The 17,383-nt window shown below is 41.6% G+C and overlaps 1 protein-coding gene across 1 annotated transcript in view; it reads right to left on the reverse strand.

Annotated features, from left to right (window-relative positions):
• The window catches only part of arhgef4 (Rho guanine nucleotide exchange factor (GEF) 4), a 138,951-nt gene that overhangs the window by 60,234 nt on the left and 61,334 nt on the right, over nt 1–17,383 (reverse strand). Inside the window, exons 3-6 of the mRNA XM_044339539.1 lie at nt 8,076–12,917; nt 7,517–7,594; nt 5,413–5,685; nt 4,883–5,012 (exon numbers count right to left, since the gene is read on the reverse strand). Coding sequence (XP_044195474.1) covers nt 4,883–5,012; nt 5,413–5,685; nt 7,517–7,594; nt 8,076–12,917 — 5,323 coding nt within the window. The remainder of the gene's footprint in view (nt 1–4,882; nt 5,013–5,412; nt 5,686–7,516; nt 7,595–8,075; nt 12,918–17,383) is intronic.

The following is a 17,383-nucleotide window of genomic DNA, read 5'->3' on the forward strand; positions in this document are numbered from 1 at the left end:
TCCAATCCTCTCTGGTTGACTGTTTGAATTCTGTTTCCCCTTTGACGTGTACTCTGTTGCACCTCTAATCACACCCATCAGTGATGCCACCATGCCACCAATGAAAAGTTAAATATACGGCTCCAGCTGATGAATATTTTCATGATCATTTCTTTGATTTTATATGTCACCAGAAACAGTGTTTCTGGAGGTGCAGCAGCGGCTCCGGTGGGGGGTGGGAGGGCGTCGGGGTCGGCGGGGCCTACCTCCCTCCCTCTTTGAAGGGGAAAAACAAAACAAGTCAGAACAAAACCCAAATAAATAAATAAAACATGAACAATCGTGACAAAGAAAACAAAGAATGTCACTCTCTCCCAAACGGTCTAGGAGCGGTCCAAGGCAGGACAAGGCACAAGATCAGCAATGGGCCAGCACCCTCCTCTTGGCCTCGGTGCAGCTCTAAGCAAGTCTCTCTCATACAAATATCCAAACATGCACACACACTCATTACCCATACATACTCTACTTTATCTAATGTCAACTCCTTGACTCTTATCATATCATCACATACATTGTAACTGCGTCTTGTTATTGTCTGTATGTCTGTCTCTCTGTGATAATGATAATAATAACCTTAATAACTGTACTCCTTGTATTCAGTCTCATGATTGAGTTTTCTGCCGTTAAATCATCCCACACACACGCACACACACACACACACACACACACGTACACACACACACACACACACACACACACAATACAGGGCGCCAAGGATGAAAATGTCACAGTGAAAGGAACAACAGATGGAGTGAAACCAAAAAGGATTGTGACACCAAGGCAGAGACATTAGATATTAGCTACAGCATACACATGCACACACACACACACGCACACACACACACTAGAAGTATGCATGTATACAGACAAACAGTAAATGAATCTGCCCTTCAAGCACAAACTGAAAGTCTGGGAAGTATGCAGAGATGGAGCAATGATATTTCTAACACTAAACACTCAACAATAAACCTCACCAGCCTGAACAAGAAACAGAACAGAACAACACATACTGTAGATGCCATATTTGGAATAAGACAAATCAATTGACCAGAAAACCCTTCACTCCTCACTAAATCAAATGCCTATATACAACTTTATTTAAACCATGTTTAATATGCAGCTCAAAGCCAGTGTCACCCACAAAGTACGTTTAACAAATGATAGTGCAGCACTGAAATAACAAAGTCGTCATAGTTGAGTCACGGTCAATAAACAAACACTAACTATATGTAGAACAGTGAGTCTTAGCTGAGCAGAGCCTGATTAAACAGTTGAATGTATGACTTTATAAGATCAGACCACTATTGTTACTAAGGCTTAATGATACCCCCTTAAAGAAGATTACATGGTAAAAATAGATATATTACTGTACATATGAACTCTGCTTGGCTGAGGATCAGATTGACAATGCATAGCATTGTGTAAAAAGATTAGAGTGGCTTTTATTATGTGTGTGCCGTCCCATTCTCAGTCCCAGACAGCCCAGCACAGAGGGAGTGCAGAGAGGTGGCACTGCACTTGTCTTATGATTCAGCTCACAATTCAATTTAGTCCAATGAATCTAATTACACTGAGGACATCTGCAGCAAGACCACTGACCTCACTGTGAGAGTGTGCAATCTGCTGTCTGACAGATTGGAAGTTCAGACTGTGTGTGTGTGTGTGTGTGTGTGTGTGTGTGTGTATGCAGGCATGTCCTCATGTGCATGAGTGTCCCAGACACTATGATGCTAAGAACCACAACCCAGGTGTGGACTGTCACCGAATGGAGATGATGAGGTTAATCTCATCTCTCAGCAGTACTGCTATGTATGCATGTTCGCCAGTCTGTCACCACTTATGCACCTCTGGAATCTACACTTACCTGTTTCTTAGTTCAACCAAATTAAAACTCTGTCACTGATATAAATGTTGTGGACAAAGTGTTAGAAACACCTCTCAGTGTAATGTAATCCAATGAAAAATGAACAGAAAGTTGAATCTACACCTCTCTAAAACAGTTCCAACAAAAACAGAACATTAGATGTAGGATTTATTGCAGGGCTGTTGGATCAGACTGCATTTGTTTGTGCTAGGTGTAGCTAAAAAACAAGTAACTGAGAATAAACACAAAGTTAGTGACCTAACAGGCATGGACTAAAAATAAAACAGCTCTTTCTGAAAGCCCATTATACTCCTCAAGAAGTGTCTAACAGGAGTCCTTCCTGAAGGTGCTTCTGTCCTGGCCCGGGAAGCTGGAGTGAGAGGATGTGGGACACTCTGATGAGTATGCATGGAGTGAGCAGCATGAGAAAGAAGGGCTGGTTCCCCTTATAGCTCCTCTAAACCAAGACCAACTGCAAATATCTGCCAATCCCTAATGACCAGGCCCCCTGTGTCAGTGGAGCAGATATGGAGGATACAAGATGATACAAAAGGAAAGAATGTCTGTACTGGTTGATGTAGGAATTGTATGCCATAGTGGGCATGTGAATTGTGTGCTGATCTAGTCTGCTTTTTATTGTACTGTATCTGTTTTGTTTTTGTTTTTTTTTGTTTTTGTGTTCTTTATCAAAACACAAATAAAGTTTAAAGTTTAAACAGTAAGAGATAAATGAAGACATGCCAGCAGTGTGTTAAAACGCCCAAGTGATTAGTCAGATTGTTTGATATTTCCTAATATAAATAGAATATAAAAGTAATAAATTATCATTTTAGAATATAAAAGTAACACTGTGTGCTATACTAAATAAAAAAACATTGTTTTGGTGGTTGTATAGAAAGTCAGATAGCATATAAATGAATGTGAAACAAACCCAGCCCTAAATATTTGTTATGTCACATGATTTAAATGTGCTATGGTGTGTTGTTTTTGATGGATTAGCAGGTCTGATGTACTAATTTCATTCTTCTCAGTGTCACAAGAGCCCAATAAAATCAGATCAGATGTCCTAATGTCTCTTTAAATGTTAATAGCAACTGTTTCACTCAGCAAGCTTATAGTGTGAAAGGCAGCTTTCCTGCAGACGTGCACATGGCTGGAAGAATCTCCTCTAAATCCTACGACTGCTGTAATTTATGCAGAGTCTGTGTATGGCAGGAGTTACTTTCTGAGCTTTTAGTTACAGTGAGGACTTACTGCAGCCAGCAGGCTGAATTAGGAACTACACATGTTCTGTTACTGCCTGCCTCACAGACTATCCATATAGGTAGTACAGTGTGTTTATGGTTACAGCACAAGCAGAATGTAAATCAGGGAATCAGAAATAGTTCAGCACAGATTCACTGAGGTGTGAAAGATCAGCATCCATCTGAAATGCTGTGGTATGTCAACTATAGAAAGCAAAGAGTATCTGCATTATCAGTATGTAGTTGTAATAGATACTGATATACATTATGACATTTGACAATTTGCCTCCTCATTTAAGAATGTTGTTTTTGTCTGTGATCTGTTATGCAATGGAAAAATGTGTCTGTTGTTTTATAATATCTTTTTTATGTGGGTTCTAGAGGAAGTGTGGGAAGGTCACTTAAATTCAAGGAACATACACATCTGTCCTGCCCCCTCAGAAGACTAGAAAGATTTATTTAACCAAAATGGACGACAAACTCAAAGAAGTAACCCTTCATCTACTCCAGTACACAGCAGTTTCCTTCCAGCTCCACATGGCTTGCTGAGCTGCACTTTCACATTTCAATAAATGCAACCAACCCCAAAATAAAAGTAGCATTGTTTTTATTTATATAATAAATGATTTTACTTCCCACTGTAGCTCTAAACACCCATAGTGAAACCTGAAATCTTTTGTGAAGCTGGGGGCCTTGATTGACTATCACGGATAAAGTTTACAACAAGAGAAAGTGGGAGATTTGTGTGATTTAAATGGAGATTATAGTCAGGAAAAAGAAAAAGGCACAGGCTGTAAATAACAGAGGGGGTTGTGTGCAGTATACAGTATATAGTCAGTATGTACTGAAACATTTGCAGAAGTAAAAGAGTATCTGTTTTGTGAGACAGTGTCTTAAATGCTCCAGAAAGACCTCAGAAAAGCACTGGCAATGTGGATTATCCTTAAACTGTCCTGTATACTGATATCTATTATTGTAAACTCATTTGGATTAATCCACTCCACATTTTATTATCTTACTTCAGTGAAGAACGTAATTTAGATGAGCTGATTATGTCATTACATTATAATTACACTTTTTAAAGTGAAAACATGGTTAATGAGGCCATGTGCACAAAGCACAATGGTACTTCATTTTGGGAGAGTATGATTTTCCATTTGAACGTTTGAATGTCTTTAATAGTGAAATCAGCAAACCTCAAGCTAATTATACACATTAGGGACATAAATGACTATTTCTCACCAGTAACTCACTTGAATAGATAGAAAGTGGCTGGTCACTTTGCAGCCAGTCACAAAAGTAGAGGGGTAGACTAAGCAAGAGTTGAAACAACAATTAAGCAACCTCTCCACATGGCTACTATTGCTAAAGTTGCATTAACTTGATGGACATTAAAATAAGGAAACTGGGACTAGGTACATCTTGACAGTACACCCAGTCATTTCTCCTTTGTTTTTTTGGGAATGAGCTCTGAATGGTCTACTGTCAGCCAACTGCATTGCTGGACAGCTCAGCCCATTACATAGAGGTTTCGACACCAAACCCTACCAACAGAGGCACACCATGATGAAATAAATAAGCATCCTTTAGTTAGACACATCATCTTGAAACCAAAGTGTCACAGGTTCAAATGTTCCAAAATCCAGTGTACCACTCAATAACCCTGGGTGAATCTGAATAAGAGCACCAGTGGAGTATCTGACATGCAGAAGAGTGAACTAGAGTGGGTACTTACAGGAGTAGGAGATGTGTCTTCTCCAGCCCAGGCAGTCCAGACCGATGGGGGTGCTCTGTGAGAAGCAGTGGGACTTGAGGGGCATCCCTCTGAAGGCCTCGATTGGCCCCAAGGTGACTCCAGCATGAGTCTGTGGGAATGAGAAAGAAAATGGTTCAAATCACATGTGATCAATGACAATAACATCGACTCATGACGGACTGGACATGAACATCTAAAAGACAATCACTTACTGGATGCAACTGAGTGATTTGCAAAGAAATGAATATGAGATGAATGTGCATGCATGCATCAAAGTGTAGAAAAGTGGAGGAAGAGGAGGCCGAGCATAAACAGAAAACAAAGTGAAGTGAGGACAGAGACACCCAGGTTTCCATGACAAACTGTCAGAAGCCACCAGACAGAAGCAGACAATCCATGAAGAACGGAAACTCAGAGGCAAGGCAGAGGAGGAAGAAGAGTAGATTACAAAGACTTCCAAGGTCTGGATCTTTGTTTTGGCAGCTCATGGTGCTGTGGCTACATCTTACTTTGTCCATGTCTTCAGGTAAAAGTGTGTTGAGTTGACCCAGGCTCCCCCTGATGGATTTAGCCAGTTTGCGTTTGTTATTCTTTTGTTCCTCAATCCAGAGATCATCCGAACACTTTCGGCGTTGTCGCTGGCCACCTCCATCATGGCCCGCATCCACCCAGCAGCCAGTCCTCAGCCCGCCAAGGACCACAGAGACCTTCCCTTCGCCCTTCGCCTCCAACAGCTTTCTTGTTCTGGACTGGCTGGCAGGTCGACCACCATTTTCTGTGCCCTTTTGAGTGCACAGTTAACTGGTTAGTCACAGTCACCTTTACCATACCAACTCTACTCCCTTATAGTCATCCAGGTACAGTGCACTACTGTGGCTACTTATAGCTCTAGTTTGTGATTCTAATCCTGCAGTATAAAAGTGAGAAGTTACTTTGGATAGAGGACAAGTGGGCAGCTTACTGTCAATGTAATGTGTTTGCGTGATATGATATGAGGATGGACGGTGAAATGATCACAGGATCTTGTACTTTCATTCATTGAATAGATAAATAGAGCTGGCTAGTCAATCCCAACATCCTCACAGTTTTAGTGTCATTGCTATTCATTTCACATGCAGATAGTGCTCAAACAGGAGGGTTCAGACCTGTGATGACATAAAAACTAATAAGCCAACTGCAATAAACAAATGTGGGTTCATGACTCTCCTCAAATATGCAGTCTTTCCACAAAATGTCCTCTTCGCAATCCTTGTTTGTTTTACACTTATTTCAATAGACATTCATTTGTAGTACCCAGATTTCAGAATTGCTGGTTTCGCACATTTAACCACCCATAAAAAATATGGTGCAAAAGTACTGGAAAACTAAATTGAATTGCATTTTGAAGCTATAACAGAATGAAATGGCAAAAGGTTGAGTACATAACAGATTAAACCCTGAAAAGGACAACAACTTCAGTCCATCTTTTCACTACAGCCCAACTGATACATGTGCATGGCTGATATTATTGGCAGATTTTAGCTTATCACAGTACTGGTGTATATACCGGCCAATGAGCATCAAGATATTGTAGCAGAGAAATGCCAAAAATACTGGACCCTTGAAGTCATCGAGAAACAGTTTCCTCATCACATAGTTTGTCCATAGTGTTTTTTAATAACCAAATTGAAGGGATCCATCAAAATGTTTGTTCAAGTTTTGTATTTATGTTAAATAATGGCCAATACATAGAATATCAAACTGCACGGATTATAGAGATATTTTTTTCTTTTTCCTACCAAAAGAAATTTATTCCATAAAAATAATTTGAAAGATTTATTAATCATTGGTTATGATTATGTGGTTATAACAGTTTTAAATAGTCATTAGATGCCTATATATTTTATGTATTATATATGTTTTTTTAAGTTTCAAGTGTCAAAGGCACTGTATAACATAAAATTTAGAACTGTTGTTCAGTTACAGTATGTCACTAGACTGCTATTTTTAGTGGATGTATAAAATTGGAGGGAATCTAAAGTTTCTGTAGGGAAACAAAGCAGTCTCTGTCTTTTACTGATGTCGCTATAAAGATGTGTTGAGATCTCATAAAGACTGGGGACTCAGGGACAGCCAGAATTAACAGATTATCAATGTTTTTATCTGCCAGTGACTCTGCAGTATGTAGTTTGTATCTCACTGGTCGGTCAATTTAACCTCCATCAACAGTCAAAAGATAAACTGTGTCCTTTTTCAAGTGTCCAGTGCATGTGAATACCACATTTTTGCAATAGAGGTGACAGTGCCTATGTGTGTCAGGCCAATGAGGCTGCTAATGGCATTGGAGAACAAAGAACTAAGAGAGGGTAAGATACCCACACAACTTGTTCTGATTGTGTGATTATTAAACTTGCAGTTGGCAAGGCTTATGGGTATTGTGTACTGAGTGGGTATCTAAATTGGGGAAAACCACATGTCGAAGTAGCCTTCTCTATAGGTCCATTCTATTTTGGACCATGTGAGAGAAAGCCACAAGGGGGGGCTACACCTCAAGCTATCCTGCTCTGGCTGTGTATAACGGGGCTATTGTAAGAACTGGCAGGGAGGTAGGACACCAGTAGCCAGCTAACTCACAGAATGGAAATCTACCACACTGCTGGGGGCCGGGAGAGAGAAAGAGTTGACTCTGCTGTTTCTCTCCTCCTCTTCATCCTGTTCACAGATAGACACAAAGAAAGAGGGACTTGTTCCCTGTCCCAAACTAGACACTGACAGATTAAGATACACTGGCAACCACCCTGAGACACACAAACACACACCATCGACTGCAGAGCAAGAGATAAACTGGTGTTGCCTTTTTCTCTTGTCATTTCAAGCCAGAGTTAGTGTGTGTGAGTTGAAGGCGAGGAGTAAACATTTTTCCCAGGGAGCTGGAGCCCCATTGGCATCTGGACTGAGGCCTGAACAAGGCCTGTTTTATCCACAGAGTTTTATAATGATGTTTAACATCCAGAACGGTAGGACATTTATGACATTTGGACATACACATCAGAAATATGAATATGACTGAAGTAAAACATTTGATTTTGTATTAAGATTAAAGTTTCTATATAAAGATATTCTTTCAAACTACAAATTTCTTTTGCATTTTACAATAATATGCATGGTGCATGACAAACTGACTCTTTCTTACCTCTAATTCATTGATGGAGCCAATGGCATACAGGCTGATGTGTGACTGGCTGTCTATTCTGCCCTCGGCTGCGTCCAGAGGGCTGAGGCTGAGACCCAGAGGGCTAGCTGAGGGTTTCAGGGTCTTAGGTCTCTCTGGGGGGTCTGTCAACCCCTCCACACTGACCGATTGGCCCAGAAGTATAGGAGAGACAGAACTGGCCCTTGTTGAGTGAGGGTAGCGAAAAACTTTGCGCTGAGCTGCTGGCCTAGGGCTGTTAGGTTTAGGGCTCATTGGCCGTAGGGGGCTCTCCACCAAACCCTCATTAGCCCCTGGGTGGGACCTGGTCCAGGATGGCAAATGCTGATGAGTAAAGGTTAGTGAGCAGGGGCTCAAAGGTGAAACAGGACTGATGTGACTGGGCTGTGGGACTGCAGAGTAATCTAAAAATGGTGGTAGGCCAGACACACTCTGTGTGATCGGCAGACCATTTGGTGCAAGTTTTCTTCTCTGGCCCTCAGATTTGCACTCGTGGGGGTTTTCCTTTCCACTCCCCTGTGGAACTCCCCGTTTAGAAATGGGATCAGTGTGGCGAAGGGCTCTGAGGGAAGATGGAGATCCTGGATTGCTGAGCCTGTCCAGGAGTGGAGTGGATGTAAGGTCTCCATGGTCCTGCCCAGAAGCAGTGTTGCTACATTCTCCATCTGTCACTGACGTAGTTCTTTTCAGCAGCTCAGCCTCCCTGGCCTTCTTTAGTTTCCTCCAAGATTGTTTGGCTTTACCAGAATCCCCTTCAATACCCACACTAGCCTGTTCTTCATTCTCCTTGTCCATTGAACGAGACTCGAAAAGACTGGAAAGGGACTTGTGTGCCTGTGCAAAGCGCATGCGGATGTTTAAACTGTCATTGCTCTTGCTTCTCTTGTAGGTCTGCCCATTAGGTGACTGGACTTGCCTAAGGAGGGGATTGTCTGTGTTGGGTCCTCCGTCACCCTCCCCGCTACTCCCTTGGCTGACTAGCTGGCGGACATGGCGAGTGCGGGGGGTAGAGGGGAAGAAGCCACAGTCCTCTTCTTCTATCTCATAACGCACTGAGGAAAATGCTTGGTGGACTGTTTGGTTTAGGATATCGTCTTTGACAAAAACTTCATCATCTGAGTTGTCTCCCTGTGGCCCTTGCTCAGGCAGAAGGCCCTCACCTCCTCCAACTGCTAACTCCTGCGGTACCTCCTCATTTTTTGCACCCTTTGAGCCCTTAGCCTTCCTAAAAGAAGGCATTTTAGTAAAGACGGAAAACTTTGAGCCTTTATTTCCTGTCTGGTTGCCTTTTGTTTTGTTTCTCTTAGTTATTTTGTCAGAGTTGGCATTTCGGTCTGAAACAGCAAATTGAGGATCATCCATCTCATCGAAGTTGCTACTAGTTGAAGTGTAAGACACAGCATCATAGGCAACAGTCATAGGTCTACAGCGCCTTTCACTACTACTTCGTAGGACAGGTGTTGCTGGGTTTAGCTCAGGTTCTAACTCAGCAGTGGTTAAAGACTCTTCTTCCTGCTCAGACAGGAGTTGTGGACTCTTGGAACTGCAGATGTCCCCAGAATGGGTAACAGTATTCCTGACTTCCTCAGCAGGCCTCATGATATTGTGTTCTTTCTTTGTTTCTACTTTTAAATCATCCTCTGCTGTACAACAGTTTTCCAGTGAACGATCAGCCTCCAGAATTGGCTCTAAGCTACCAATAGAAAGCAGGTTCAGGCTGACATCAGGCTGTGAGTACCTTCCTACCCTCACCTTTTGCTGTGAAGCTGGCACAATGACCTGTGTGTGTTCTCTGCACTCCTCAGCCTGAGTATATTCTTCAAATGATTCTGATGAGCTGCTTCTTCCTCTGTTAGGTAAGCTGTGATCCCCTGGCTGGCTACAATAGTGCCTCTCTTCTTTAAATTCACTGTCCACTAACAGGCCTCTATTCTCTGACACTAAGTGCTTAAGGCCTTCATTTCTTTCTGAATTAGAGTACTTTGAATCTAGACTGCTTGCAACAGTGTTCTCCTCAATACTTCTCTCTGTCTTTCGTTTTCTGAGCTCATCTGCATGAGCTAGGCTTAAATGACAGTGATTTTCAAGGTCTTTCACTAACCCAGATTCAGAATCCTCACTGCTCCAGTTAGCTCTGTAATCCAGTGAAGACAGGAACACCCCAGAATCTTCTTGGGGCTTGTCTACATCTTCCAAGGAGTCAGGGGTCACCTTTGTTGATGGCGGAACCAGATGGCAAATTATTTTCTCACTGTTTTCCAAGTTGCTCTGGGCTCCCCCTAAGAAACAGCCTAGGCCTTCCCCTCTCTCCACCCCTTTTATACTGGCCTTGGTGTTATTGTTGGAGTCTGAGAGTAGAGAAAGAGAGGCTTTCAGGCCACAGGGAGATTCAGGGATCTTCGGCTCCCGCTGAACTTGCTTACAAAGACTAGAAACTGTGCTGACAATGGTCTCTATGTCTGTCAGGGAAATGGCCTCTTGAGCAACACCTGGGTGTTCTGTGCTACTGTCCTGAACAGACTCGGTATCAGCAGGACATGTTGATGTTTTTCTTATCTTATTAGGCACATGCTGATTAAAGTAGGCATCTGGATCACTGGCAAATGCTTTGTGAATTACTCTCTGCTCACTTTGCACAGAAAGCTTTGCTGTGCCAAGTTGTAACTGTGCAAGACTGACTTTGCTTACTGCTTCCACATCTTGTTGCTGGTCAAGATAATCATGACTGCCCTCCCCCTCCTGCTCCTTGTTTTGCTGGAGAAGAGAGCAGGGTGATCCTACCCTCTTCCTCTCTCCTCTCAAGTTCTCTGATAACAGAGGGGAGGTATCCTCTACTCCTCGGTTGCTGGAGAAAAACAGCAGATTATTTGAGAAGGGGCGATGAGGCAGACATTCCTCGGACCCCCTAACAGTGTCAGACTGGATTTGAGTTGAATCAGACCCTGGTTCTACAGAGCCTGACTGTACCCTCTCCAAATGCTTGTCCACAGAATAAAGCTGTCTGTGAGTGTTTTTTTCTATTGCAGCATCCCCCTCATCAAAGTGATTAGGGATTAAATCCTTGGTTTGACCAGGTATTTGCCAAGGTTGTAACCTTGCACACTGGGGTTGTTTTTGATCTGGTTGCCTCTCAATGAACTCCTCCCTGTCTGGGCCTGCCAACGGGACAGGTAAGGCTCGTTTAGAAACCTTTGGAACTACAGTCAGCTCAGTAGCGCAGGTATCCAATGGAAAAGAAGCTGTGGTCTCTGTGGAAAATGTGATGGAGGAACAGATTTCATTTACTGTCCCAGGTGGTTTAGTCCTCTCTGTTGTATTGCCAACACATCCACATTGCTCTGCCTGGAAGCAGACACCTGACACCCATGCCTTATCCTGGCGCTTTGTTACACTAGTACAAACCTGAGGGTGGATCTGTGACAGTCCTCTGTTGGGGCTCTCCTCACAAAGAGTTCGTGAACAGCAAACATCCACGTTGCGTGCTAATACATTGATTTGTGTATCAGGTGTGTCTCTGAACTCTGACTTTTTGTTGTGTGATACACTATTTGTCTTTATGCCATGTGCCTCTGTGATGTTTGGACTTGCTACAACAAATTCTGTAATTAACTGAGAGTCTGTGTATTTTGTCTCAGATTTAGAGCTTGCGGCTGTACAGTTATAGTCAGATGTTTGTGCATTTATTACATCATTGAAATGTGTATCAACTATGCATATGCTATCTTTACAGTTACTCTGTATTTTGTAATGTGTTCCATTACAGTATGTCCCCAAACTCTTGCACAAGTCCTTTTTATCCTTGCTCTGCTCTTTTATGGCCTGTATCTTCCTGTCTTCATTGATTATACCCTGATGCTCTACATTTTCTCTCTGTATGTGATGTCCATCATTACAGTCACTGTTGCATCTATGTGAACCTGGGATTTTATCTGTATAGTAAGTGCTGAGCAGTTCTGTATTCTCTACTTCTACATCCTGAACATTACATATTTCTAATCTTTGTCTGTCTGTGCTCTCTACGTGTTTTCTATCTGTGTTTCCTGTCTGTAACCTTGTCTCTTGTTGGTGTGTGCTTTGCCATTGTTGTGTCTCCACTGCCTTGTCATCTATGTTATCTATCTGTACTGTGCATGTTTCTGAGTTAGTAGATTCTCTCAGTATGATGGGATTACTTTCTTCAAGCTGAGTTTGTAACTTTTCTTTCACTTCCTGAGTGTCTGGTGGGCTAGTTACCTTTATGTCAAAGGCGTCTGTTTTATGTTGGCTTTGTACATGTAAACTGTACAGCTCCGTGCTGCTATTGACTTCTGTGTCTGTGCAAACAGCCTCTAAACTGGACTGTTCTCGGTGCAAGTCTAGTTTTAGTGTCTCTGTACTCGTATGGGGTCGGATCTGTGTCGGGCTCAGGTCTCTGGTGCTGAATTTCAAGGGGATATCAGGATCCACAGGATTCTCTGGGCTTTTCCTCCTGTTACAGTTGGATCGTCCAACATAAGTCTCTGTAACATCTCTCTGGCTGTCCTTAGCTGACACTGACTCTCTCCTCCGCGTTTTACTCTGACCAACGTGGAAGCTGCCACATGTTGCTCGCCGACCAACGCAGGTATCCTCCAGCCCCAGCAGCGCATCCAGAGAGTCCTCCCCGTCCGGACTCAAATCTGAGAGGGTGTCGCTGTGCCATGAGTGGGAGTCAAAATACTCATCAGAGGTGTCACCCCCTCCTATGCTTCTCTCGCACCATTCCAAGGAGTCAGCACCCAATTCCCCCTCCTCTAAGCCTAATCCGTCAGAGAGTTGGGGGGAGTCTTCAAGGGCTTCCTGGGGCTGTGGAGACAGTGAAGAAGAGGAGGGAGAGATATAGATCAGTGCGGTGACAACAGGGGGCAGGAGGTTTAGTGAGCTAGTGAGAGTCTTAAAGCTAATCCTCATACAGCCACTCACAAGCTATAGAAGTCACAATCATTACTTAGGCAATATGACAATTATTGATTTTAATCCCAGAGTTAGTCAACCAGATCAACAAATGAACAAGTGCTAAAATTATATACAATATTCACACAACATCTGTTTGAAGCCACTCAGTTTTGGGGTGAACATTCTTTTAAAGCTAGCAAAAATGTCAAACTACATGTTTTATTCTAGTCACTTTTTGTGTTGGAAATATAAAGTACTAATTATACTACAGTTATTATGCATTATGCAGAGAATAAAACTGTTTTTGGATAAGTATGTGAAAACAGCTGCTAAGCCTCGAAGCCCTTGAAAACAAGCAAGCATTGCTAAGAGACATGCTGTCAAGTTATGTGCTGCGCCACCACATGGCTATCCACCTTTAGCAATTTAAGCTGTCCTAACACAGCACTGAACATTTCAGATTCCTGTAGAGTTATCATAGAGGCAACTGTCTTATCTTTCACTGCGACGATTGTAGCAGAAACATGGTGTTCACATTACAAAATTATCCACCAGGAATTTGCGCTTATATCGCATGTATGCGATACGCCTTGCTGGATGATGTTGGGTTGCACTGCAGGGACTTCATGCAGGCATTTTTTTGAGGGGGCAAAGTTTCACAATGCTTATGTTAATGTTCACACCAAACTAAGTTGTTACACGTAATTATCTGCTTTGGCTTCTGTTTATGATCAAACAGTCCCCCTAGCAGTAACTAATGACACTTATTAACAATATATCGTAATCTACAAGAAAATGTAAGGGGATAGGCTTTAAACTTGGATGTAACATTAGCTGGTTAGCTAGCCAGCACTGTCAATCATTAAGTAAAAAAAAAAAAAGCTCACAAATATGTAGCTACTGTTTTACTTAGCATTACACTATTACGCTCTTGACTCTGTAAAAAATTCTCCTTATGTCCATCCTCTGTTTTGTTGGATGTATTTCATTTCTGCAAATTTGTTTCAGCAAAAACAATAATTTAGCTACTAATAATAGCAAAGGACAACAAGCTAACACTCATGTTAATTACTTGTGGGTTATAGCTAAAACCACTGATGGTAAAGTCACTTTAAATAGGGAAATTCTGAGGCTCAAAGTAATTTACCAATTAATTCAAGTCATACTGTGTGAGCTGTGATTGTTAATTCAAACCTCACACTGCTGTTCTAGTCTATGGTTTAACACAACCACAATTTCCAACAATTCTACAGGAATTCCACAACCACAGCCGAACAGTTCCACTAGTAGATCTTTCTATCTGGAAGGAACCAAGTAGCCTAAACAGAGAGGGGTGGTCTGTGTGTAGCAAATATGAATAAAAACATACAGAAAAGCAACTTTTGTTTATGTACTATAATATTAAAGCTAATTAAAAACAATGATTGTGAAAATGGAATTTTCTAAAGTTTCTAAAGTTATCCAATCCCAAATATTTGATTAGAAAGACACCTTTGGTCATGGTTACATCTGTGCAAAAATGAATTTTAATAGAGACAGATTGCAACGTGTCATACTCTGAAAACACGCCCACAGTAGGGGAAAACAATCGGCGCCATAATATGTAACCCAGGGCTGAAACACTAACAAAATGTCGGTAGCTAGCTAAATACATTAGATTTCAGCATATCAAAAGATTATTTCAGCACCCTATGTCTACCAGAGAGGAAAAGGTAGTTTATAGCATGTGCTAAAACCCATTACATTGTATATGCTAAGATGCAATACATGAATGCAAGGGCTGACATCACGTCTACAGTAGAGATAGCACACCTGTATAGCAAACTCCACCACACATTTCACAGCTGATACGGGACTACAGCTTGTAAACACAGGCAGGAAAATTAAACACAAAGACATGCAATCATTTCCCATTCAGGCTGTTTCTACAGTTAGCATTTCAGCTGCATGCAGGTTAGCTATTCTGTGAACATCTATTACAAACACTGCATACCTTTCAATTAAACAGCTGTTCTGTTTTTACTTTCATGTGTGTTCTATGTGACTAGCAGCGTGTCCAGGTATATGTGTCATTTTTACAGAGGATTTTGAGCTGCAGGCTATCCGTGCAGCTCAGGTCGGGTCTGTCTCTTCCACTGCACGGCACACAGCCCTGTATTGTTATCCACTTTTGTCTTCCTAAAGGCTCAGTTTTTTGGTTCGGTAGATTATAAAAAGTTAGTTCAAGGTTCTTCACCCTGTTGGTATAGTCCAGCTTTTAGGCATTTTTCTGTTGTTTGCTAGCAGACAGATGTGACAAGGAGGCACCTTCACTCAATAAAAGTCAATGGAGAGCAATGAATTGTTTTCCTCACCAGAGTGGGCGGGACATAATTGCACTCTGTCTCTATTTCAGTTCAACTTTAAGATTCTTTTTTACTTTTGCATGGTGTTCTATAACATTTCAACATATTGTGATAAATTCTCTGAACAAGAGAAACTGCGCTGCAAACTGCTTTTACCTGCCTTGGATTCATGATAAGAATGGGTTAGGATTTTTCACAGTGCAATTGGTAAATTAGAGCACTCCTAACTTGAAAAAACAAGGGACACATGATATCAAACAAAACTTTTTCTTAACAGGAATAATCAGAAATGTTCTCCATATTTAAGCTTTGAGCAAAAGTTTGTGCTTTGAAGCACCAGGCTGTTCCCCCCTCTCTTTTTGTCTTTATATGAATGCACACACACACACACACACACACACACACACACAAGTACACACGATTCAAACTGCCTCCGGTACATGCACAATTCTTTATGAAATCCAACAAAGTCAGAATTTTACTTACTCTCCAGCGTTTCAGTGCACAAGCTGTATCCAGCACCAGAACACAAAGGCGTGCAGCAAACCAGCTCAGCACAGCTCCCATGGCGTCCCTCACACATACACTCACACACATAACCACACAGTTCATACACACAATCGCAAGATCTCCTCTTTCCTGGTACTACATGCCCTTAGCTTCCCCCTGCACTCTTCTTCTTTTGTCTCTCTGTTTATCTTCCATGATCACCAATCGTGCTTGCTAAGAGCTGCATGTCTTAAATTACAGATCCACCCCTTTTTTCATCTACCTGCAGCGACCAGCCTTTACATAAAGCCCAGCAAGATCACTATAGACACAGGAAGAGGCAAACTCTCTTTTGCCTGCATGTTAAAGATGTGGTCCTTCTACAGCAGCCAGGGCTTAATCCAACCTGAAAACAGCAGGTACACAGTGATCTCTGTGTCTGGATAACAAGGAAAGACACTAAGAAGCCCTGCTATAAATACAGAGCTGCAACTTCAGGCAGTGCAGGGTGCATGACAACTCAACTCAAGGACAAGTAACCTTAATGCAAGCTAACTAAAATCACATTATGAAACAAACAGCCTCATGGGTTGTACATAAATGGCCCTTATCAATGTAAGATCTCTGTCAAACTGCCATACTTGATCATTATAGAAGTTTATATCTTATATCGATTCTTCTAAAATACGCTCAAATCATGAATCAATATGTTAGGATCCTATTACATAGCCCATATGGATTGTTAAAATCTTTTAATATTCAAACATAAATCTCACAGGACTTTAAATGACACAAAACATGCCATTACACTTCAAGGCAAATCAGGGCATAAGGTGGCTTAGCTTCTGGAGTTCTGGAGCTTGTTTAGTCAACTGCTGTCACCGAGGTCAAGAATGAATCAAGCTGAAAAAAGAATGAACTTAATCTTTTTTCTTTATGCAGTTTTAATTATTTGTTTCAATTTGTCACTGTGTACAATAAATGGCTGTCATGTATGTTGTTAATTCACTGCTCATGTAGACTGACTATTAATAACAAACTCACGCAATTAATTACTTGAATCACTTTTTATTACTGTAGTTACTATTGTAGGGATTTCCTATAGGACCACAAAATATGGATTGAAAACTTATACAGATAGCCACTGATTTATTATTGCTGAGAGAATTGTGTCTGTGATTGAAAGTCTGACACACAGGAGTAATGTTTGGTCTTGTAGGAAACATTGTCGGCCTGGCAGGGTGTGTTTGAGTAAGGAGAAACTGTTTCTGAATTGTCAGAAGGATGTGAGAATGTTCAACATGCTCATGTTGTACTCCATTCATAAGATTTGTTTTATTCCATAAATGACCTCATGGTGAGCTGACAGCAGTATTTATCTGCTAATTCATCACATAAATTCTTTCTTGTGGCGGGTAAAGGAGTCTATTTTAACAGTTCAGATATATGTTGATTGGTTTCTTCAACCAACATTTCAAGCTCAGCAGCAGCTCTTTACTGTTTGCAAGAAATCTTGGTCTTAAATAGCAGCACTGCATTCAA

The sequence above is a fragment of the Thunnus albacares genome, chromosome 21 (genome assembly GCF_914725855.1).
Source record: "Thunnus albacares chromosome 21, fThuAlb1.1, whole genome shotgun sequence".
Lineage (NCBI taxonomy): Eukaryota > Metazoa > Chordata > Actinopteri > Scombriformes > Scombridae > Thunnus > Thunnus albacares.